Source organism: Amaranthus tricolor, chromosome 10 (genome assembly GCF_026212465.1).
Source record: "Amaranthus tricolor cultivar Red isolate AtriRed21 chromosome 10, ASM2621246v1, whole genome shotgun sequence".
Classification (NCBI taxonomy): Eukaryota; Viridiplantae; Streptophyta; class Magnoliopsida; order Caryophyllales; family Amaranthaceae; genus Amaranthus; species Amaranthus tricolor.
Genome location: NC_080056.1, coordinates 6,011,280 through 6,037,440, shown reverse-complemented (window position 1 = coordinate 6,037,440; position 26,161 = coordinate 6,011,280). Strand labels below are relative to the sequence as shown.

Genomic DNA, 26,161 nt, shown 5'->3' with positions numbered 1-26,161 from the left:
GATGTACATTGCTTTGTTTTAGTCTTTTAGATAAGGTTTTCATATTGCGTGGGCCCTTTTAATGTGCGAAGCTTTGTACATTGATAAATGCTCTTAGTTTTGAGGGAAGTAAAAATATTTATTTAATTTGCACGTAAAATAATTTATTAAATTATGTGTATTTTTATTTATGTAAAATTGTATATGACATTTATTATTATGAGTCAAATAAAGATAAAATAGCGTATATTTGACCACTTAAACCCCACACTGAGAGCGAGTTAATGGTGTTAGAGTAGTGAAATATTGTTGTAGAGTGAGATTTTAAAAAATTATATTTTTATGTCTAATTTTGTAATTTATTTTAATTTAGATCAACACTTGAACGTATAGTTTAGTTGAATTTGAGTTTAAGTCGGATATTGTATTGAGTTAGTTTTACCAGGTTCACTTTTAATATTGTGAGTTTTTATTTTTTATTTATTTATTTATTTTATTTAGAGATTACAGGTTAGGATAAGAGAATGAGAGGATTAGGTGAAAACTAATTCTTAGTCTTTATCTAAAATTGGGATATTTACTCCAATTGAGACAAGACTCGATTATCATTAAAAGTGTCTTACATTAGTTACATCTCTCTGAGGACCTAACTAAAGATAAGTGTAGTTGGAGGCGCATAATTCATGTTTTAGACTATTTACTTGTTTCTGTTCTTATTCTTTGCCTATTTAGATGATCACTCATTTACCCATTTATTTATTTATTTATATATTTTTATTATTTTTAGAGAAAATTACTAAAAACTACCTATTCTATAGCACCTTTTGCCAAAAACTACCTAATCTAATTTTTTTTTGCAAAAAACTACCTTAAGACATAAACGTTTGCAAAAGACTATCTGATGACGGAATCAATTAGTTGACCGTTAGTTGACTAGCACGTGTCTCACGTGATTTACTTTAGGCATTGATTTTCCCTAATTAGTTAGTTGACATATGATTTTCCCCAATTATTTCCCCTCTCCCCTTAAAATCATAAGAACCCTAATTTCGATTCTTTCCCTTTCAATCCCCAATTAAATTATGGCTTTTCTTCACACCAAAAAATCGAAGGTCGACAGATGTGCTTGTGGATTTCCTGTTGCATAGAGAATTTCGTGGACTAAGGAAAATCCTGGAAGACGGTTCAACACCTGCAATAATTTCAATCCTGACACGAATTGGAGGGGATGCAACACGTTCAAATGGATTGATGAACCTGAAATGGTTGATTGGCAAAGACAAGTGACGAACACAATTGTTGAGGAGAAGCGACATTTATAAATAGAAATCAAGATATTGACTTCAAGGGTTTGTTGCCTGAAACATGAGAAGGAACAAGCAATTTCAGAACTAAAAAGGATAAAGAAGAAATTGATGAACGAGAGAAAGTATGAAAAGAGATATCAAGCTTTGTACTAGGTTTTTTATTTGGTTTTTTCTTGGTGTTGATTGTACTAATGAAGGTTATGTAACCTTCAAACAATATTGTAAGAATCAGTGTTATGTAATAGTGAGCAGGGATTGTAATTGTTGTTTGAAAGCTTTTGTAAACATGATTATGATGAATGAAGAGGTTGATTTTCTTCATTACTTTGTTGCTAATTATCTAATATCAACAGATGTTCATTACATACATTGCATAACCTAACCATAGTACTTCCATAACCTAACATAAACAAACTAACGTAGTCAAAAAACTTGTTCCATAGCCTAACCATAGTACTTCCAACAAAAAAGTTACAAATTCTTCATTACATACATTGCAACTATATTTTTCTACTTTGATTTTTAGAACTTGAAGATGCTTGGGTTGAAAGCACCCTTAGAGCTGCACCTTTTGCTCCTTTTTTGTTGCATCCATACGCTCAAGATTTCTTTCTACCACCCTTTGATGGTGAGACCATTGGTGTAGCCATTGTTTGAAATAAGGTGGCAGGGGCAACAGAGCTTGCAGTTGCTGTTGGCACCATTGCTGTTGTTGCAGTTGCTGTTGGCACATTGGTGTGGTTGATGATGAGGATACCGAAACGTTCTTAGGCCTTCCTCCCTTTGATTTATCCATGGTGGAAGGAGATTTGGAAGGGTTTTTGCACTTCGTTTTGTTATGTCCTAGTGTGCCAAAATTGCCACACCTCCTTTGTTTATACTCCCTCACCACAAAGCCTTGTTTTTTCCCACCCTTAGCTTCATCAACCTCCAACCTCCTCTTCCTCTTATTAGGCCTACCAGACATTTTTCTAAAGGGAGGTGGTAATGGCTTAGGGTTTGTGGAGGTAGGCCACATTTTATGCCCTGAAATTTCATGGAACCTAAGTCCATATGTCTTGGCATGGTAAGCCTCATGGACAAACTCTGTATAGTCCAATTTTCTATGTACAATGCAAGCAATGACATGCTTGCAAGGGATTGCAATTAGGGTCCACCTACCACAATGACAAGTCTTATTTGTCAAGTTCACAACATAAGACTCCTCTCCATCATCAACCTCAAACTCAAAAACATCAACAGGGATAACCCTAACACCATGATATGACTTCTCATTGTTTTCTATTACTTTCACCACAGATGGCATAACAACCCCCTGAAACTTACTCATCCCCTCCCTCTTAACTGTACTCCTCTGCATTACATACCTCCTAATCCATTCCATCAATGAAATTATTGGTTTTCCCCTTACCTCCCTGAGCACATTGTTAAATGACTCGCAACAATTATTCAATAGCATACCAAATTTGCTCCTATTTGGGAAGGCATGTCTAGACCAATGCTTTGGGGGAATTGCATTTAGGTATTCAAATGCATCTACTGAAATCTTTTTTATTGCATTCATTTCTTGATCAAAAGATGACTGTCAAAGAAAACTAATAGTTAATCAAAGAGTACGTGAAATTCAATCAATGCACTTAAGAAATTAAAGAACATTGATACCTTGTTGAAAGCTTTGGCTGCACTCCAAAAGTGTTGCCTAAATAATTCTCCCGTAAACTTTATTTTGAAATTTTTGGTAACAAACTTCTTCTACATTTGGGTGCAAGCTAAGACCTAAATGTCTATATTCAATTTTGCAGTTTTTGGTAACAAAATACCCACCAAAATATAAACAAATGTTTACTGGCTTCATCATCTCGAATGTAGAATAATAATGTGCAAAATTTCTACAGTTATGAAATTGCAGCACAACACATAAAGATATTAGATCACAACACATATACAACAATCAACAAGCATCATTAAATTCAAGCAAATAAAATGCAATCAGAAACCCTAGAAAACAAACAAAATTTTAAAAGGTTTTGGAAAAGAGGAATTTACCCTTGCTTAGTTACCCACTTGAAATCAACCCTTTTTTCCTTTGACAATCTCCTTTTTTTTTTTAATTTTTTTTTCCCATAAACAACAAATTGATTCAACTATACATGAAGGAACACTTTGAAATCTCAAACGAAAAAAAAAGAAGATTAAGAGAAGAGAACAGAATGAATAAACCCACACATTCAAGTACTGATTCAGAGAATATATGAGAGAAATTTGAATTTGGGGGTAGATTAATGAAATAAATAGCAATTAAAGAACTTACCAGTTGATTGGATGGGATGATTAATGCTGCATTCAAGTTTTGATTGAGTGTTGATGCAATTCTTTCATGATCTGTGAGAGCAATCATCAACTGAGAGTGAAGGGAAATGAAAAGATGACGGAAATTAAACATTTCATAGCTTTAATTGAAGTCACGTGCAATTCACGTGTAAAGTCAAACATAGAACTAAAGGTCAACTAACTGATTCCGTCATCAAGTAGTCTTTTGCAAACGTTTATGTCATTTAAGGTAGTTTTTTGCAAAAAAAAATTAGATTAGGTAGGTTTTTGCAAAAGGTGCTATAAAATAGGTAGTTTTTAGTAATTTTCTCTTATTTTTAATGCTAATGGTCCAGTTTGTGAGGTTCAACCTTACCTTACGCAATCTCTCGTTGTAGGAATCTCACTATGTGGGCGTCTTTCATAGGTATAAATTGCCGTCTTTTATCCCTCTCCAAAGCCTGAGCATAATTTCTATGGACGGAATATACTTGATACGATGATGATGGGGGGTTGCTAATGGAAGAATAAGAATGAAACAAGTGGACAAAATCAATGTATAGATGAATGAAAAGAGAGATTTATTTTGTAGATGAAATATAAAAGAGATTATAGGCGTCATGTATATAGATGATAATGTGTCAAAATCATAGTAACAAATCAAATTTAAAAACATAACAAATTTATTAGGACAAAGTATGTACTAATACACCTAAAACAATCAACCCATGCATTGCTACGTTTGACGAATTAACATCGATTTATTTCATAGGTCTGTTAAAAATATTTCTTTTCATAGTAAGCTAATTATAATAAACCCGAGTATAAACTTGATGTCTGAAATTAATCCAAACAACTTGATAGACTACAAGTTATTCTCTATGTCTTATTGAATTTGATACATTTGTTATGAAAAACTGTCATATTATATAATGCAAACGTAGCAAATTTAATAAAACAAACGAGTAACTAATAATCAGCCGGGGGCCCAGGAACAATAGCCAAGCTAAGCTCAATAATATATCAGGCTCAATACTCCAAAACAGATTGAGCTCTGATTTCAGCTGATAAAGTTAAAATCGAGTTAAGTAGGCTAATTATTATGCGTATGAAACGAATGCATAAGCTCCCGATACATCACGAGGATCGCCAAACTTATGTAATTAATCAAATCAAGAATGATACAGACGTTATAGTAATACAAAATGAATAAGGTAAAATAGCTGCAAAGCCACAAGTGTTATAATCATATCCTATGGACACCATCGCTCTACGAGGGAAAAAGTTGATTGTTGTATGGATGAACTGCTATTAGACAGCAGAAAGACTAGCCCATTTTCCAAGTTCATATGGATCAGCATAGTAGTATAACTTAACTTTGTTTGCCAAAGAAAGACCCGCAGCCAAGGGCACAGTTCTGTACTCCGCATCATCCTGTTCTGTTGGGTCATCGATAAATGCAGCAATATCGCCCAAAAGTCTAAATGTGATTCTATTAGTCTGCAGTTGTCTTGGAAAATCAAAATACAACGGAGTTCCTGATCTGGCCTCCGGCAGCCGATACTGCGCTACAGTTACCATGTTTTGATATTCCTGTAACATATAGATCAGAAATCAAAATTAATTGTCTCCTATTTCAAAAGATGATATCTCATATAAAAAAACCATGCTCCGTGAAGTGAAATTTTCATCTAAGGGTAAGGTTGCATACATCCAACTCTCCTCCAAATACTCCTAGGTGGGAACCACTTAAAAGGCATTGACGTAACGGGAAAAAAGGGTATCTCACAGCTATGATATAGCACGCCAAGTTGCATATGACCAACATGATGAGGTAGTAGTCATAGAATGCAGTCTAAATAGCAGCAATTAGCCATTCCTCAAAGGGAAGCCAGGGAGAAACAATGACGCAAAGAAGTAACATGGCAAATAATAGGTCTAGTTTAAGGATTCGTAGAACTTCAGATACTTTGAAACGTTTATGACTCTCACCATGAACAAGCAGTTAAACAGTCTGTTTTGTCCATCACTGAAGAAAAGAATGCATCGCTTTATCAATTTAGGAGAAATGACTTCAATTTTAAGGAAACCAAGCTCTGTTAGCTTCATTTACCCATCACGTTTGCAAAAGACGAAAAACTATGTCCTAGGCACTTAGAAAGGCCTTCTCTTGACTGATCTATTTGTTGATGCAATCTGTTTCTTGTTTACAAAGATCTGTTTCTTGTTTATAAAGCATACCTATAAAGAAATCTCTGGTTGAATTTGTGTTGTATACTTCCCACTTTCCTCTATATAATTTTCTTCATCAAAATTATTTAAGCTACAAATGAAAATGCATAACTACAACTCTACAAGACCATACATTGGACTATTATTGTGTCCAAGTCGAAGTTTGCAACTGAAATACTTTCAAAGAGGATTTGACATAATGATACTTCCTCCATATCTTAAAACTTGCACCACTTCTCCTTTGAATATGTGAGATTTTTGACAGAAGTCGTGCAAGAATCAAAATTTAGAGGAATTACATAACAATAACAAATCCCAGGCAATGTGAAGCTTAAATTCTTAGTTTGTGGCCATAATTACCTGCAGTATTGAAACTTGAATATATAGCACAGCAGGTGAGATATGCCTATCTTCTAAGAGTTGTATAGCTGAGGGATCCCAGACATTCACGTCAGAAGTTGGTGAATGAGTGACCCGAGGTCTAATAGCACTAAAAGCATCCAGACGAAAACCAGCTAACAACGGCGAAGCAGGTGATAAATTTTGCTCTAAGACAAGATCATTATCAATCAGTCTTTCCAACTCAACTGGAACCTGACACACAGAAAACTTACAATTTCAGTGGATATGTTAAGATATACAGAGAATTATCGAGATCAGACAAAGATGATCAATGCACCTTAAATCTATTAAGCTGAGGGGGCTTCTGCAGCCAATTTTGCAATTTCAACTGTTCAGCACCTTCTGGTTCTGAAAGCCCCACATCTTTTTTCAACTGGGTACCAAATACAATGATTTTTTTGGCATGAAGACATGGATCCCTTTCATCAAGGCTCCCAAAAGATGCACGCCTAGTTGGTTGAGAGAAAGGATTTTCATCCAGTGATAAAAGATTGAAATCATGTCCAAAATTCACAGAAGTTGAGCCAACGCGTTGAAGATGTAGCATTATCCATATAATGCGGCACCTAACCGGATTTCTGAAGGAAAACTTGATGTGCCGAGGAGTAGATCCAGCAGCATCAATCTTTTCTTGTCCGTAGTACTCAGGTGACGATTGCAAGAAAGATTGCACTTCCCATTTTCCCACGCATGACCTTTCTTCTTTGCTTATTTTATTGCTGGCCCATATTTGCACCTATAGTAATAAAATAGACATAAAAATTAGATATGCATAGTCGCAAATCGCAATATGCTAATAATGGGCACTAGCCACTAGGTGACAGTACAATTTATCAGCCGTATCACAGCATTGCGACCGCAGTATGAAGGCTTTTGAGGTTACCTCGGCCGTAATAAAGGCGATAACCACAATTCCATAAACCACTCGCAGTGACGTATCCAAAATTTTCAAACGGCTTAAAGTTCTGTTAATCGGACTTGGGAACTCATATTTTTTTCTAACTGAAATGAGTGTCCCACCCATGTCCGAGTGTTGAGGATACGAAATTGGTACTTAAGGTAAAATGAGTTCAATGAACCAAAGAAATAACGTTACGAATAATTTTCTAACAGATGGAGTATTTTCTTAGCAATTAGATAGTGATACATATATAAAAAAACTGAGTGTTTATTATTCCTCCCTTATGATGCCAGGATTGATCAGCAATAATTAAAAGTATGAATCTCTTCATGTGAGGTTCAGAAATTTTTTTATCAAATGTAAGTTATGCATAATGTCAATGCACTTCACCAATCAACCAATAGTGAAACTTGAAAGCACTTACAGTAGGAGCATCTGCTTCTGAGTAGCCGCATGGACTAACGAGTAGCATTACTCCGCTAACATCTGACAGAGAGCCAAGAACAATGGGAAATTCAACAGAATTGCAATTTGAAGGAGCTCTCCAATAGGAATGCTGTGAATCTGGATCCAGAGGAGCAAGTAATGACAAAGGGGGAGCTGCTCCTGCTGCAATCTCAACCTTCCACATCATTAAACGGAAGCGAAAATAAGATGATAATATACGAGCAGTTTATTTTCATTCCAATTGAAACAAAAACAATTGACGCGAGGCAACAAGCTGATGATGCATCAAGCATGTAATGCAAGTAGAGGATCTACAAATTCAGAGACAGAGGACCAACATAAACTGCATATATATATATATATATATACAAATTAGAAGGATTTTAAAATAAGAAGGATGAGAAGGATTTTTGTTTGATTTTGTTTTGTTACTATACATACAAAAAAGGATACTATGTTATAAAGTAAGAACATTCTAAAAATTTATGTCATAGTTACCTTTCTGTGTAACATAGTTACTTTTACAATTATGTGTTTTTGGCTCAATCGTGACCATAGATATTTTTGTTTTAGTGAAATCAAGGGTGTAGAGTCCTTCTTACCCTTCTCATTGGATCCCTCTCCTATATATATATATATATATATATATATAGGAGAGGGATCCAATGAGAAGGGTGTTGAAAATGAGAAGGGTAAGAAGGACTCTACACCCTTGATTTCACTAAAATAAAAATATCTATGGTCACGATTGAGCCAAAAACACATAATTGTAAAAGTAACTATGTTACACAGAAAGGTAACTATGAAATAATTTTTAAAATGTTCTTAATTTATAACATAGTATCCTTTTTTGTATACATAGTAACCAAACAAAATCAAACAAAAATCCTTCTCACCCTTCTCATTTTAAAATCCTTCTTATTTGATCCTACATCTATATATATATATATATATATATATATATATATAAGAACCAAGCTTATATGAGAACTGTGAGAACCAATCTGCCTGGTAAAAAAGTGTTACTTTTTTACAGAAAATGTGTTACTTTTAGATAAAAAAAATGTTTTAACAAAATAAAAAGCTGGTACTTTTTAGCAAAAAAGTATTACTTTCAAAAATATATATTTTTCAAAAAAAAGATAATACAAAGTAACATGTTTTTTCCGAAAAATAACATTTTTTTATGTATAAAATAACACCTTTTTGTAAGTTTTGTTTAGAATTTTTTCTAAAAGTAACACTTTTTTGCCTAAAAGTAACACCTTTTTAGAAAAAAAGTAACACTTTTATGTCAGACATATTGGTTCTCACGGTTCTCATATAAGAATGGTTCTCACTTGAACTTCTTCATATATATATATATATATATATATATATGTGTGTGTGTGTGTATATATATATATATTCACCCTTCTCTATCATTTGTCTTCTTCCTAGAAAAAATAAGCATTTTCAAAAAATAAAAAAATATGAGTTCAATTTTATTGGGAGATGGGGGTGTGATTGTATTTAAATAAAAAAAACTTACCGCATACAATAAGCCGGAAAATGGGAATTCGGCTAAAGATTCCTCACCATCAAGTAACTTTGCCATAATTTTACTAGAGGTACCCGAAGGTTTACTCCTCTCAGCATCTCCATTGTTCAAGGTGAATCCAAGGACTTGGTCTAAAGCAGCAGAAGCAGCAACATCAACACGAGTTAATCTTCGTGAGCTCAACAACGTCCTAACATAGTCCAGTACTAGTGCATTCAAGACAACATCATTGCAGCATTGTTTACAGATGGCCCCATCTGATGATACATAGTTATTATTAGAATAGATGTCAACTTGACCACCATGACTTGAGCCACTACGGCTTTGTACACCATTGGAATTCAAAGAACCCTTTGTACTGTAATTTGCAAGCAAAACTGCTCCTCTTCCAGCACAACAAATTTTACAAACTTTTCTGCCGCAATGAGAACACAATAACAACTTCGAGGAATCCATTGATGACTTTGCACCAGATACTTTAACCATTTCCCCATTTTCAGCACGTACCTCACACGAACCACCAGAACAGCTCTCCCCAAAACAAGGAACATTCCAGAAATCTATGATGTTATCATCAATTGTATCAAGGCCAATGGATGCTGTAATTTTGTCTTCAAGAGCTGCTTGTCCAACCATTGCAAGACTATTTGCAACTTTGCATAATCTCACCATGTATAGATCATCAAGTAGCAAATTAGGATTTATAGAAGCAGGATCAGTACCAACTGCCAGTAGAGCCCTATCACGCTCGGCAGCAGAAAAATTTAAGCGGAGACGCTCAATCTCCAACTTCATAGCTTCCATGAAATTTAGCTTCTTTCTCTGCAGTAAGTTTAGTAAATAATGTTTAAACCCAGCATTGAGAGTGGAAGTTCTACATCAGAAGGATTTTATGTCAATCATTATAATTCTACTGCTATATTACTCAGAGAAACTCATAAAAATAGTTCTTACTCTAAAATATGCTGTAAATGCAACAGAATAATACTTAAGTGGTAATTGTTGCAAGACATACATTGAAGCAAGATAAACCAATTTCTGCAGTAGAAATAACAATGAGCCAGCTCTGATGCATAACCAGGTGAAAACTTGTTAAGGCTTTAATTCATATAAAGATCAAAAGACAAAAACAAGAGCTGTTAATTGCGCCTCAGAAATGGAGCAGTTTAATATATATAACAGCTTATTTAAATTTTGACCAACTGATTTGTAGCTGGTTCCACCAACTTAATTATTAATAATTGTTCGGTAACATTAGCCTATTGTGGCATGAAAGCATGAAATTTGAATAGATCTCGTTTATTTCGTTCTAGGAAAAAGCACTTGTTCAATAAACTTCAAAATTGAGCTTATTGCAAAACAGCTCATAAACCAAATAATTTCACTAACAAACATCGGAAAATAGGGTTTTAGGTAGGCCAAACAGCTAAACCCAGCAAATTAGCATTTTAGCTCGCCAATAAGAACCATACCAAGCATCCCCTTCATTCTTATTTACCAAAAAAAAGATTTATATATTACTTTTACGAGTATAATTAAAGTACTTGTGACATGAATTTAGATTATTACTGATTCGTATGAAAACTACATAATAATCGCCAGATATCCCTTGGTGCAATTTGTCAAATCCAAAACAACCTATTTGAGGCCGAAACCAAAGCCAGAGTTCAAGAGTCAACCACATGAACACATTTGACAAAGTACTAAGCCTGAAGAAATTAAAATAGATTCTGAATAGTGTTGCAACACTGTTATAGCCATCAATAGATTATAAAAACATACCATCTGTGGACCAGTGAGGGACTTTAAGAAATTAATATACTGCTTGGTGGCATTATCAGATGGTTTCATATCTGTAGACGAAGACTGCGAAAGAGCCAGATCATCATGCTGCTCATTGACAGGGTTGGCGAACGGATTCAAATGAGTCACATCTCCAGTTAAAAGATCCAACCAATCACTGGAAGAGGAATTAGGTACAGTCTTCGGTTGCTTTTTTTCACTGGATAGGTCATCAGCTCGAGGAACAGGTACCAAGATATTTGTTTGCTTCTGGTAATTTTTTGCCTGCTTGCGCAATCTCGCTCCGTGGCCTTTATTAATGAAAACCTCATTCCAAGGAATTGATACTCCAAGCACCTCTACCTACAAAATGATTGTCGTTGAACAGCCAAAAAATATATCAATAAAATACACCAACACAAAATTATATATAAGTAATTATATATGTATAAATACACACACACATATATATAGGGTCAAATTCTAGTGAGAATCAAGCTTATATGAGAACCGTAAGAACCAATCTTCCTGATAAAAATGTGGTACCTTTTTACAGAAAAGGTGTTACTTTTGGACAAAAAAATGTTACTTTTGTTTTAGAAAAAAGTTGGTCCTTGTTAGCAAAAAGGTGTTACTTTTAGAAAAAAATATATTTTTCAAAAAAATAAATATAATACATAGTAACATGTTTTATCTGAAAAGTAACACCTTTTAATGTATAAAGTAACACCTTTATGTAATTTTTTAATAATTTTTTTTCTTAAAGCAACACTTTTTTGCCTAAAAGTGTCAAAATTCTGAAAAAAAACTCACAAAAAGGTGTTACTTTTTACATAAAAAGGTGTTATTTTTCGAAAAAAATCGTGTTACTTTGTATTTATATTTTTTTCTGAAAGTAACACTTTTTTACTAAAAAGTACCAGATTTTTTTAAAAACAATAGTAACATTTTTTTGTGCAAAGGTAACACCTTTCTGTGAAAAAGTAACACATTTTTATCAGAGAGATTGGTTCTCACAGTTCTCATATAAGATTAGTTCTCATTGGAACTTGACATATATATATATATATATATATATATATATATATATATATATGTGTGTGTGTGCAAGACCAGTTGACCGATCCGCACCATTAACCACCACTAATCTCACACCAAAATTTTTTTCAAAAGATGCAAGACAGAGAGCATGCATCTATGCAAAACCAAAAGTTCTTCTCTAAATATCTATACAAAATAGATGGTCATGGCCAGTTTTCCCTACAGACCAAGCATGACTAAACCTACACAAAAGATCCCTACAATACAGTTGCATCAAGGAAGCAGAACTGCTGTGTACCTCACCGAGAGTTAATGGAGTTCTCCCAGAAGCACCAGGATAGAAAGTAAGAGCAACAACACGAGTAAGAAAGTCCAATTCTCCCTCCAATTCCTCAAAATCATACAGCAATGACAAGGTAGAAGCATCTGCCCCAGTAAGGCGCGCACCAGCTCCAGTCACAGCCAAATCTTCCGAACTAACAGAACCATGCAAAGGAATTAAAATATTTGTCCCATTTGCACATTGAGGTATTGAAGCACCCTGAAAGAGTTCAAAATATTATAATTCTTAAATGTATACACAGACAAAAGATTCGAGTAAAGTTGCATTAAGGAACGCAATTTGCAACATTTTACTGTAAAAATGAGGAGCTAAAAAGCAATAAATCATACGGTTAAAGTTTCAGAACGACTCATCACTACATGATAACTAGCATACTCCATGAAAAACTGTAACCTTGCAGAAGGAATCAACTCCCTGAAGGGAACTCTAAGTCAAATGAACAATACAGTCAAAGTGAAGTCTTCCATCTTTGATTTTCTGTTTGAGAAAGCCAAATATCATGACATAGTTGAATGAATTATCACGTAGACAGCTACAGCAACAAAAACCAGCCATGGACAACTCTATACCTGATTTTCTTCATGAACTCTTGGGATTTCATCCTTTAATACCAAGAACTCTTTCTTATTCAGAAAAATCACCGCAAACAACCTTCTAATGCTTTTCTTTTAAACACAAATATGATTTTCAAGACTCAAAAGTAATGACACTGAGTTCCCTCTTTTGCTGGTTAACTCAAATCTATTAAGGTCACATCACCACCAAACACTAACATCAATTTCTATAACTACAATAAAAAAAGCATATCATTATCCCAACGCCACTAAGTGGGTCCACTTAGGCGAGGTAGGGGGGGTCGGGTGTACGCCACCATTCCCTTGTGTGACGATGAAGAGATTGATTCCAATTGATGCTTAAATGCAAATATCATTTACAACTTCACATAAATAAGATATGCACCTGAATGAATGAGGCATATTATAAAGTTCATTACTCCATCTGTCCCACGGGTTTTGCACCATTTTCCTTTTTAGTTTTTCACATGTATTTTGGTCAATCTCTATTTTTGGCTAGGACCTAAATTCTTTCATTAATTCTCATCCACACATTTAACTTATCTTCTAATCTTATTGACACATTTCTCCCACTTCCCCCAAAGTATATCTTTTTACCTCTATTTCCCCTTTCCTTGGAATGCACAAAATTTGTACTTGGAGCAGACACCATGGACAGAGAGTATAAACACCAAAGAACTTAGATCTTTGTCTATATCATGAACGAACCAATCTATTTCTATTTCCTACTGCATAGGAAATTAATGATGCCTTGACCTCAGACCAGCCACCCCCACATCATTTGCATCATGACCATAACACAACCATATATTGAAGAGGATTTTGGGCTTATCGCAACCAGAATATAGGCAGAAAATCGTGCGAAACCGTTTCATGACCGTTATCATGACCTTTGTAACAACCGTTTTTTTTTAAAATAATAATAATATTAATAATAAATTTCAGAAAAAAAAAAAAAAAAAAAAAAAAAAAAAAAAAAAACCATAACTCCCCATTAACAATAACTTCCCACTCCTCCCTCTAAACCTTATAACCAACCTCACTTACCTATTATAAATTAAACCAATTACCCTTAATTTCATTCACATTATTACTCACACTTCCTTTTTCTCCTACAAACTCTTCCTCCATCTCCCATTTGCTTAAAAATTCAAGTCAAGAAAACGCAAGATTTCGATATTAAAGACAGCGAATTCGTAGACAGAGATTATTAGAAGCGTACGTTGTCTAGGATCGCGTGACAAGGTAATTCTCAATGTCCATCTAATTAGGACTATCCCGTTAGTATTATGTGCTAAGTGATAATTAATGTGTTTAATAGGATGCATGATTTTATATGACATTATTTTATATGATGTTATGTTTTATATATTCTCAAATTATATTTACTATTATTTTTGTCAAAGTTGAATTTATAATTATTATTTTGATAGAATTTATATTATTATTTTAATCTCGAAATTTGATACGATTTATTTGAAAGAGAAATATTTATGATATTAATTCCTATTGCCACCAATTGATGTTAGAATGGTGATTTGGAAAATGAGATTTCAGTTGGATATTCCTAAGATATATTTTTTTTATTAGGAAAAATTTATGATCATAAAATAAAATGTATAATGTATGTTTGATTATAAGTTTGTGTGCTCGCAACTAATTATTAAAATATATTAAATCACGTAAAGTGTAACAAGAGGAAAATGAAGCTCTTATATTTGTTGTGATCCAAGTATAAGGGTGATGAACAGGTTGCCCTGTTTGGTTAGTATAGCTGCCGACAGGTATTATTATTTCTGATACTTGATACGATGTTTGGTCTTCCTTCTATTTGTTGTGATCCAAGTAGAAGGGGTGTGCACACTAGGGTTCCCTGAGACTACTCTGCTGACCTTGAATTATTTGGGGTGACGACCTCTTGATGAAGTAGGTATAGGGGTAAAGCCTCGGCCTATTGGCGTTCTCGTTCCCTCAAATTAAAAATTAATTATGTGTTTGTCATTATTAAATATCAAATTAATAAATTGGTTTATGTGATATTATATATATTGTTTTCTCAAATTGTTTTCTATTAAACTCAGCTATATGTTATTTTCTAAAATTGTTTTCAATTTGATTATATTTTATTCTTAAAATCATTTTCAAACTTAATCGTTTTACGGGATGGAGTTGGAATTACTCAATTTCCTGATTTTGGGAGTTTTTCCCTTGTTTTTCTTGCATTCTTATGTTGCAGGTTATTGATTGCGTGGGAATCGTGGAGTGAGGATCACCTAGAAACATAGCTTTTGTTAGAGTCGTATTTCAGTTTAAATTTTACCTTAAGTTGTTTAAATTTTATATGGACATAGATTGCGTTTCAGTCTTCTCTTATGTTGTAAACCCTCTTTTGGATTTAAAGTTATTAAGTTATTTCTTAGTCGTTAAGCCTTACATCTATTTTATTAGAAATAGATGTGGCGGTAACACTCCCATGAGTAGGTTTTGGTTCATGTTTTCATTAAAGGTGTTTTCAAAAGTTCGACCTATTCTGAGGGTGTTACAACCTTTGCAGAAACTAAACTGCTTATTGCACTATGCCCCCCAAACCATTGTGCAAAAACAAGGCCACATACCGTACCACAATCGTATAGGTTTTTGAGCTTACCATGATCGAAATATAGACTGAAACAACCGTGAAATCATCCCCATTGACCGTAAAATTCGTTCCGCAAGAGATACCGCAAACGTAACCGACACCGTATTTTAGCACTATGTGGCTTTTTCCCCCACCCTCCAACAGAATGAAAAGAAAGGAAAACGCAACTGACAAGAATTTGCAGAATCTATAAAGCAACATCACTAAATATTCTCATGCAAGATCAACTGGTAGCCAGGGAAAGAAAAGTTAGTATACTAGACGTATGAAACATACTAACCTCCAACACAAGTTTAAGTTCATCCAAATCTCGACCTGTTCTCACATCAACTGTGGAAGGATAAGTCATATCATCTGCACCATGTGAGACAGTGAGCAAAAGCTGACAAACATGGCATGGCTCACTTAGGTAAATGAAAAGTTCAACTACATCAGCAGCCTGGGGGCAAACCTGTAACATAAATGTTGACATCAAATAAAAGTTATAAATTAAGCAGAGATTAGCCATAATCAACATAACCTATATTTATGGATATCTATTGCTAATTGCTCAAAATCAGAAGAGGATCTCCATATTTGCAGAGAGATCAACATACCCAGACCATATCTTTCCTCTTTACACTCAGAAGACCTACACCATCACTGGAGTTTGGAAAGATGCTTGGAACGGGCTTGAGAAAGAAAGCAGGTGGTCGAGAAGATACCTGACACAAGCAATATTGCGCATCAAAAGCCAAATCCAAACAAAGTAACACTCCACACGCATCAAAAGCCACATCAAAAACCATTCCTTCTAGGACAAAACTCACATCACAAGTTCACAACTCTGTGCACCCAATACCTAATTAGCAGAGTATACCTTGAAAAGTCAAAGATATAGTAAAACACATGTCGGGTACAACAATTTAAAGGCATTAACACCAATGATAGGATCCACCAGCTTCTTCTTAAAGACCATTGACAAGATAGGAACCCCAGATCTAAGGACAAATGATAGTGACATAAGGCACAAAAACAATATCTTGACTTTGTAGCAACCAAAATCAAAATTCAAAATAGCACACAATTAAGCAACAGGAACTTGAAATTATTCAGAGATATTGCAAGTCACCAGGCAGGTGACAAAGGTCATGGCATCACATGCATGGATAACAGTTTATTCAAATAAACAACTGGTGTAAAGAAAATCACATTAGATGTCTTACTCTTGACTGTCTACAAATAATTTAAACTTCTCTTGCATTTCTATAACCATCAACCTGATGGCCCATAATGATGAAAGCACTCAATCAAAATAATTAATCATGAAAGCATGAGTTCGAAAAAATTTCATGACAAGTTTTACAATTTTACCTATCCTTTGACTTGTATATACAGGTCTGACGCATTTTTGCCTTCGCACAACAAAGGTAATCAAAATAAGGTGGATGAACCTAGATGAGCTTAAAATTGTGAGCAGAAATTGCAAATAACGGAAAAGATTTTAAAATTATAAAACAAAGAATAACAAAGCTCAAAGCTAGTTGAGAAAGGTTCAAAACACAACAAGATGCACATTCTTTTTAATTTCATGAGTTTCATGTTAATAATTTTGTCAACATGGTCATCGAAAAATTCAGGTGAAACCAAGTGAAATTAATGGTAGCCTGTTCCAAATATTTATAACGCCATTACATCCACATAATGACATACATGCAAGGGAGAAAGTGCAACTGATGGAAGATGTTTGAATAGCCGCATCCCAAGAAACATCTCTAGCTGCTTCTGGCGAGAACTATCGACAATTGCGTTTTTGTATCTTCTTTGTAGAGTGATTTTCATGTTTTGTGCGGCAGCTAATTGCTTGAACTTTCCACCTTCCTCATTAAATATGTTAAGTATCTGGCTATGCATAGCTTTTGAACCAGTGTAAAGAGTAGCATGTATATCCCCAGCAATTAAAAATAAATCAGCAAGTTGAGCTACAGGTGATAAAATAGTTGACCTCTTAAACTCTTCAAATGTCATATCAAACCTCTTCCAAGGTTTATCTGGGCATGGATGATTCCATGTCGTAGTCCTAGTATTATGATCAATAAAATATGTCTTCCCTGTAACTGCATCAGAACGCTTTTCCCAACCAGGTGGAAGAGGAGCAATATATCCACTGTAGTTATCTACCGACTGATAACCAAACGCTAAATCACTGTCAAGAGATATACCCAGTCTTCTACATTGCTCCACAAATACTTGCAGGGCCCCAAAATAGCTAGCAGCATTTGTCCTATCCAAAGAATCTGCACAATTGAACCGTAACACTCCATTTTGGCGTGATCTTAAGCAAAATGCGCCCTCAAATTCATCGGTATAAATTACTTCGCCTCTGCAATTGCCTATACGCTGACGTGAAGGTAAGTAATCCCCTTCAGTGATGCCAATTGTTATTGTAGGTCCTTTAAGGAGTCTCCAAAGCCCTTCAATTGTTTGTTGCTCACCCTTCAACTTAACACTAGCATGCCAGTCATAATTGATTAAAACAATTCTAGTGGTAGGAAGTTTCCCCGAGGATCGAATGAAATTTAAAGATTCCTCAAAATGCTGAACCAATATAGATTCTGACTTCCCCTCTGCATTCCTTAGCAAATTCATGCACACAATTGGGACCAAAGGATTTTTCTTCTGGCTTCCACCGGTGGCCAGATTGAAGTTTCTAGCATCATATCGCTTGCTCAATCTTTGGTAGTATTCCGCACTTCCCTTATAAGGATCATGTTCAGCAACATAAATTTCGGCTTCTGCTGCTGTGATCTTTAGTTCAGCACCCCACCAGATAGGAATAGATCCCCTTCGCCAAATGTAAGTATTGAAAGGAACACTCTGGCCAGCTCTTTTGGGTACCCACACAAGCTGTTCACATTCAACTTCATTTCCTGCACAATTTAAAGACTTAGTACACTGTACACAGAAGAAAGTATCACTACAAGTACAAGAATATAGTTAAACAAACACAAATAGAAAATGGAAAAAGAACAAGACTAATCCTTAGACCCCCCCCCCCCCCATATTTCACCTCCACCCCATCAATTGTCCAAAGGGATTCCCTAAGTATTAACCAATAAAACGTTTTTTTATCTATATTCATAACTCATAAGAATTGTACGCCTCAAGGCTTAAACTCTTCAAATTATTCATGCACAGCAAAGCACATCTGTGTCAAGGTATTTGAGGTGCTTAAAAAGCACATATGTTTGTTATTTTTAATATATAACGTACTGAAAAGCACGATTGTGCTTTCAAAACCCACTTATGTACCTCAGAAAAGCAGTGCTCCACGGAGCACAAAATAAATACTAAACACTATTATACACACACATAAAATGACATGGGCACTTGCGATTCTTCAATAGGCCCAAAACTTCAAAGAACCTTTTTTCATCACAAAACAGAAACATCATGAATCTTTTGACATGATATCCCAAAAATCAAAAGACTATATAGTTAGAAAAACAAACAGCATGTAAGTTGCAGGTGCTAAATATTTGTAGCGTCATTATCTTACCTGTTCCAGAACAAGAATTTATTCCCCTTGCCAAGTATCGAGTGCCAGGATGCAGCCTGCTACGGCGAGCAATGAGAGCAATGATACCTTCATGCTGGCCTAAGCTCCCAAAGCTTCGACATTCTGCAAATCCCTATGTATTAACATGAAGCAAATGCATAAAATGAAATAACATGACTATAGAAATATGATTTCTTAGAAAATCAGATAATTATTAAAGTTGACGAATAGCAGCATAGAAAACTAACCACAAGAAGAATACAAAGGCTAACACAAGAAACAAGAGGAAAAAGGATAAAAATAAATGATATGCAAAGATCATGGACAGATTGATGATAACAATCTCATGGAATGAGCATGAAGCAACTGACTGGTGCAAAACCTTGCCTCATGCCCGTCACCTTCACTCGTCAAAGAATGGAGGAAAGATTTTTAATTACAATGAGAATAATAATTATTTGGAATCAAATAAGAGCCTTGAAAGACTGTAGATCACTGCATATGTAATTCTCAAAGATAAATATGGCACATTGCAAAGCTTAATGACAACCATCAATGTAAACTTATCCAAAAATGAAATAAAATTTAAAGGTACATAATAGAAGAATACCTTAAAACCTAACCCTCCGCCCCAACTAAAACAAAATAATTATTTTTCAAAAACCAACCTTTTTCTTCTTTCTCTCTCATCCACCTTTTTCCCCACCCCTCACCAGTTCTGTGCCATTAATTTGCTCATAAAGATGAAATATGTATTAATTAATGCTGCAAAAGTCATGTAATGATCTTAAATATGAATCATTACAATATTAAAAGAGATATTGGGATAATTACTGTGAATTTGAGCATTAATGTTGGTCACTATTGGAGCAAGGGTCTATTTAGTAAATAGTTGTTGCTTGGATTGTTGGCTGGTTTGACCAGCCAAAAGTATTGAATGATTTGCTCTCCTTGATAAAAATTAGTTGTTCGATGTTTGTTGGAGAAAAATTGGTTAAAAAAGCCGAAAACCAATGATAAAACTACTCAGTACTCATAGTAGCTTTTTTAGTTTTAGCTTAAAGCTAGTTTTTTAGCTAGCTTAAAAGTCATTTACCAAATAATTTTTTGGCGTGTTTAACCAACTAAAAAGCCAAAAGGCCAAAGGCCAGCCAACTAAAAATACATTTTCCAAACACACCCCAAATGACCAAAATTGGGTCAAGAAGAGAAACAAGAGATAATTGCAAGCAATCAAACAAAGAAGACAATATTTGGGAGGTGGAAAAATCCTAGGAACGTTATGTTCTAAGACTATCAAACCCACCCAGGAAGACCTTTGAATTAATGTTTTCTAGAGTTCTTGATTACAATGCTTGAATCCAATACAAAATTTGAGCAGATATCAGAGCTTTTACCTCTTACTAAGCCCTAGCTTTATGTGGCATAAATGACTCTCAATATTGGTAGACATGATAAGTTATGGTATCTATATGGGAAAGATAAATGGGATTAAAAACCCGTAAAAAATAGTGTACCAGTTGAACGAACAAGGGACAAATGTTTGTCTGGAGCACTTAATGCAAAACAATCCAAAAACTACACCAACAAAGACTCTTACTCACATTAGCAAAGTAAAGAAGCTCACTTGAGCGACACGATGCTTGCACGAGCAACGTGAAAATGCTTGCTCGAGCAGCCAAAATCTATTCAAAGCCATGCTCACTCGGAATTGTAATCTTGATTTCTTGATCAAACTTAACACACCCATTGCAGCCCCTACGAAGCTTTTATGCGCCTCTTCCTCCATACATCAACACATAAGTTCACAACCAAACCACAATTAACGAGTGAATATTGAGTGATTACTAAATCGCTAACTCAACATTGATGTTGGTCACAACATCGATTATCTCTCTCCTTTCCAATTCTCTTGTGTGATATAAACACAACTTACCAATCTGGTCAACCTTAATCAGCCCACGAATTAGACCGAGTCCTTAACAATTGACGGCCAAAATCAACCACAACCATCGCCCACATTCTATCTCGATGTTTTCTCAAGCACGAATGCAACAACTAACAACCACATCGAGCTTAGTTGAAAATAGTTAAGCTACATCTCGTTGCACTGGAACGCACTGATGATTTTATTTTTTTTTCACTTCAACGTATTTTCAAATTTCACATACAAAAGAAAATGCTAATAAACCCCAACAATAAGCAGCCCACTAAGTGAACCAAAACAAATTAACATGAGAGATTATCGCTAATAAAAATTATACTTCATTCGGCCCCATCTAATACCAATCTACGACTAAGAAAAGCAATTACAAGGATCATTATATGCATATTGTCTTTCCAATTTATTTATATATATTGTCATGAGCTCTAGTAAATATTAAGTTTGCATATTATTCTTCACTCTTGTTATCTTAAACCATCTTCAACCAACCTCTTCCTAATTAACTATGACTTTTGACCTTTCACCTTTTTACAAGCTTAATTTTCGATCTTATGCACATAAGCACTAATCTAAGACAACAACATTTCTTTACTCCAATTCCATTAGTGCCTCTCTAACTTATCTTTTTAGTGATGATAAAGAGGTTGAATTTGATTGATCCTTGGTAGCAATAAACATTAACAATTTTCTCTCATTTTGTCTTCAATATATATGACTTCCTTTAATAACTTCATTTTGAATCTTTATCACTCCACATTTCACACAGCCCATATAAGAAAAACAATGAAAGGACTACTGTCAGTAAAAAAGTTCAGATTTTGGAGAATTATATTAGTTGAAATTTTCATTTGACCTTTTGTTGATACACCCTTCTTGTTATTGCTTTATCAACATGGTATACTCTTCCCACCATGAATTTGATTGGATTCAGTTGATTAACAATGAAAAGATCAATTCACATAATTTGTGCAATATATATTAAGCAACATATAAGCGATAATGGTAGAAAGCTCGACATAAGCTTTTTAATTCAGATTAATGATGAGTAAAAAAATTATGTGTGAGATTAGATGACAGAAAAATGGGTCTAGAAATGGATACCAGTATAGCACATTTTCAACATTAAGAATTATTTCTTAAAATTTTTTATACAAAAATGGCCGACAAAATTCATGTATGTTGTACCGCCATCAAAAATTGAGTCAAGCACTTCATATGAAAAAGAATCGAAGCAACATTTCGGAACGCGGAATGTAGGAAGGCAATATTCTTTTATTTGTTGTTTGTCTCACTAAAAGATGGAAGAGGATTGTGTGTTTGGAGGGATGTTGGGCATATTTTCTCTATCCTCTTATCTTTTTTGGAGGAAGAATCATCAGTTTTATTTTACGGAAGTTATTTCCATTCATTCTTTGTTAAATTCATTAGCTTTTATTTTGTTTATGCTAATAACTTCTATTTGCTTTTTTTCTTCCTTAGTTTTTTCTGAAAATAGTGATGTGATTGGAATTAAGAGGGGACACTTTTAAGAAATTAACAGGAATCAATTCCCAATGGTAGGATTTTCATTACAGCACAAACATTAAACTAGCTATGTCTAGATATAAAGCTTCTCCATATACTTCTTCCGTATTTTAATACTCACAACATGTTTCCTTATAAGACCTTACTTGATACTTGCAACAATACGAAGTGGGGACCAACCGTTAACTAAGCATATGCGCTATGTTTTCTAATTTAGGCCTAGTCGTGATTTTCTTATTTTGTATTACATCAAAAAATTTTGCAAATATTACAATATGGAGAAAGTATAAAAGTGAGAATCTATGTTTTCGAACTCATTATTTTCTCTTTACTCCAAAAGACCCAAGATAAAGCTCATCTACACAGATAGTTCAAATATATTAATGGCTGAAATATGACCAACACAAATAGTTCTTTCTTCACATTACCACTATTAAAAGCCCCTAACATTCTAAACAACCAATCATTGGAAGGGTATTGAAATATATGACGTATATCTAGGAAAGGTAAATGAAACTTCTTTGAAAGGACATCTAGAAATGATAATAAGGAAGTTCTTTGAGAGAGATAGAGAGAGCAGCTAATTACTACATAGGCTTTAAAAACTCACTCTAGGTAGAGTCCATATAAAATGGTAGCAGTTACCACAAAATAAACACACATGAACACAAAGAAACAAAACCAAGGAAGTCAAGTTCAACTTATAAGTAAAAAAAAATAGAGCTCATGACAAGGATGAATCGATTCAAACCTGTAAAAGAATGACACAATGTTGAGGAAGCCCTATGATCTTGAAAGAGGAAGAAAGCCATCCATTCCAAACAAATTCGACATCAGGCTGATTCAAAGGCATTGGACTAGGGAAAGGTCGGCTCATATCCCTCGACTCACAAAAGTAATGCTTCCCATCAATATCAAGCTCAGTGAGTTCAAGAATGTTCTTAGCTTCTCCTTTACCTAGAGCTTGAGGATTTTGCAACGAAATTTTAATCCACTGACTTTCCACCACTGTATAAACGCAACCTCCTCCAGGTAATTCAGGAATGCTGGCAGCCAGCTTCGTAGCAACAAGGAGCAAACCATAATGCCCAAGAGCTGCATAACCTAAGATGGCCTTGGCATATGTTGTACTTCTACACAGCCACTTTGAGCCATTGGTGACAAAATCTACAGCTTCACGCTCAGTTTTGAAAATGTCAACCCCATGCTTTCCATAATAGCGAAGTCCTCCAGTCGTAGGATCAACATAAATAACTTGAGTATCAGTTCTTGAGGACAAGCTCACAATAATATATACTTCACTGGACTCCAAGACAAGAACAACTACTGATGTATTCCTAAACCCAACACCTAACAAAATAAATGGCAAGAGAGACACTCAGTCAGAACCTATAAAATCAAATTATGAACAAGTGAATGAGAAAAATAGTTTTATGTAGAGGAAAATGAAAGATATTAAGAAAACTAAAAATCACAGATAATGATAATGATGTTGTTGCAGAACTAAAATAACCAAGGCCTTCAAGTAACATTTCAGCAGTTGTGATTCAAAATTAGAATAGCTCAACGAGCAAAGATTAGACATACTCAACCAAAATCGACGACACAATCAAACATAGGTAACTCGGAAACTAAAAACTGTTAGACGAAAAAGAAAGTCTTGCTGGCAACGCAATATGCATCAAGCCAAGGTGACCAATACAGTGCAAAACAGGAAGGAAAGACAAAAATCTTAGAGAAAAATACCAAAGCGAATGGTTGCTCAGTATTCATGTTAAATTGCTTTGTTGAATAAAGCTAAGCTTGCAATCATTTGAATATCTATAAGTGACATCAATAACAATGACCCACAATAAAATCAGCTATGTGCAGGGTTTGAGGAGGTCTATTGTCAAACTAGACATCATAGTGCCAAAAACAAGGTCAAATTGCATGGCATCGGCTGTGTTGTAATGATTTTAGAAGAACCCGAACTGATATTTCTTGTGTTGTGAAGGTATAAAAAAAACAGTGCTTTGGGTCGTTTCGAGGGATATCTCATGCTTTCAACCAATATTTGGCGTTACAATAACCACATCATTCTCGTTCCCACATCACGGTGTCCTTTACGCGGCTTTGATATAGTTACCGCTTTTTGCACTATGCTAAGCATGCAATCTAACCAGATAGATTTGATTTTCTCCACAAGTCCACAACAAACACTTTCTAAAAACTAAGAGCAAGTCATTCTCAAATCGGCATTAAGAAATCACTAGGCTAAGATTATTCCAATGAAACTGTCTGGTCTTGAACTCTAAGCTAAAATGTATCAATTCCACAAACTCGACTTCAGCAATTCTTTCAATTTTCGAACATTAACCAGCAAATATTAGCAGATTCATTTCCTAGTTCATTTTTGGAAAAATACAACAACAAAACAATAACCAAAAAAATTCAAGATCACATCAAAATCAAACGAATCCAACAAACATGGTGGAGAAATGTTGCAAAATGCCTACCTGATGATGCCATCGTACTGGACTAAGCTGTCTCACTCCTCGTTGAAATCCACGTAATCAAAGCATAATCTCCAAATAAGATCACTAAATAACAAATCTCATAATTAATAGTTTTAAACAACTTGAATTGACCATGAACAAAGAGAATGAACAAATCCAATGAAAGAAACAACAAAAATTAGCAGATATTCTCACCTCAGATCCTCATGAAACAATCAAAAAAAACCCAACATTTGCCCAAATCAGGCACGCAATCGCTCCTTGATGCAATCGATACTTGATTTGATTAAGGGATCAAGCTCAGCTGATTTTAAGCTTCTGCTTCGAGGTTTGACATGAAATCAAACGATGTAAGAATTCGTTATCGTATTGATTTTGAAGAAAATTGGACCAAATAAAGGATTGGAAAACCTGCCGATTTTTTGTTTTTTTTTTTACCAAATTAATTCAGAAATTAGAATCACATGTGTTTGTCAAATTTTCAATTTTTTATCAATAAAAACTAGAAAATATATTAATTCTAACTTTATTGATTATATTTAGGAAAATTATCAAGAATAATATTTTATTTTATTTTTTGCTTATTTTTCTATAATAATACTAATTTTTTATTAACAATAATACCAATTTAGGAGTTGTTTCGCAAAACAAAAATCAAACTATAGAATATTATATGACAAAAAAACCGGTAATTAGTTAATAAACTAAATTTTGTATTATTCAAAAAAAAAGTCCTATTAGTTGTATTATTTATGGTTAATTAAAAGTTAATATTATTGTAAAAAAATTAACGAAAGATTATACTATTCACGATAATTTTTGCTTATTAGGACAAAGTTTGCATTGTAGATTATCGCGATGAATGAAGTTGATGATATTTCTTCGCCATCCAATCAAAATTCACTTGTGCTTTGCGTAAAGTCTTCTCTTTTCCGATGTCTTCTTACTGTGATTTCACCGATCTAGTAGGAAAAGGAACAACGTAAGTGTATTTGTAGCTAATGATCCCCTCTTCATATCTCAAAACTCAAGAGGAGATCAAAAGAAATTTTCGGTTTTTTTTGTTCACTCCCCGGTGTATTGATCAAGTGAAAACTCACTGCAACACTTTGTTTATTCTTCCCACATTGCTAAATTTATGATTTTTATTCGTCTCATT

The 26,161-nt window shown here is 34.4% G+C and overlaps 1 protein-coding gene across 2 annotated transcripts; it reads right to left on the bottom strand.

The window, feature by feature from the left end:
* Positions 1–4,587: 4,587 nt before the first annotated feature.
* LOC130825542 (probable phosphoinositide phosphatase SAC9) lies at positions 4,588–25,469 on the bottom strand. Of its 2 annotated transcripts, XM_057690818.1 has the most exons (14): positions 25,198–25,469; positions 25,003–25,086; positions 23,256–23,854; positions 19,036–19,168; positions 17,190–18,406; positions 16,094–16,201; positions 15,778–15,948; positions 12,240–12,482; positions 10,901–11,263; positions 9,110–9,940; positions 7,556–7,753; positions 6,508–6,966; positions 6,189–6,422; positions 4,588–5,189 (listed from the first exon to the last, which is right to left on the bottom strand). In XM_057690818.1, exons 2-14 carry the CDS (start codon positions 25,013–25,015, stop codon positions 4,908–4,910), a joined length of 4,851 nt encoding a protein of 1,616 aa, XP_057546801.1. In that variant the 5' UTR covers positions 25,016–25,086; positions 25,198–25,469; the 3' UTR covers positions 4,588–4,907. The 2 variants fall into 2 exon arrangements, with proteins under 2 accessions (XP_057546801.1, XP_057546802.1); XM_057690819.1 differs by lacking the exons at positions 25,003–25,086; positions 25,198–25,469 and having other exon boundaries at positions 19,036–19,158; positions 23,256–23,454.
* Positions 25,470–26,161: the final 692 nt, after the last annotated feature.

Bases quoted from the DNA above. Each gene is read 5' to 3' on its own strand.
- LOC130825542 (XM_057690818.1), bottom strand. The intron at 18,407-19,035 runs GTAAGATAATGA...TAAATTGTGCAG, and splicing joins AAATTCTTGTTCTGGAACAG to GAAATGAAGTTGAATGTGAA. The intron at 6,967-7,555 runs GTAAGTGCTTTC...TTATTACTATAG, and splicing joins CAGAAGCAGATGCTCCTACT to GTGCAAATATGGGCCAGCAA.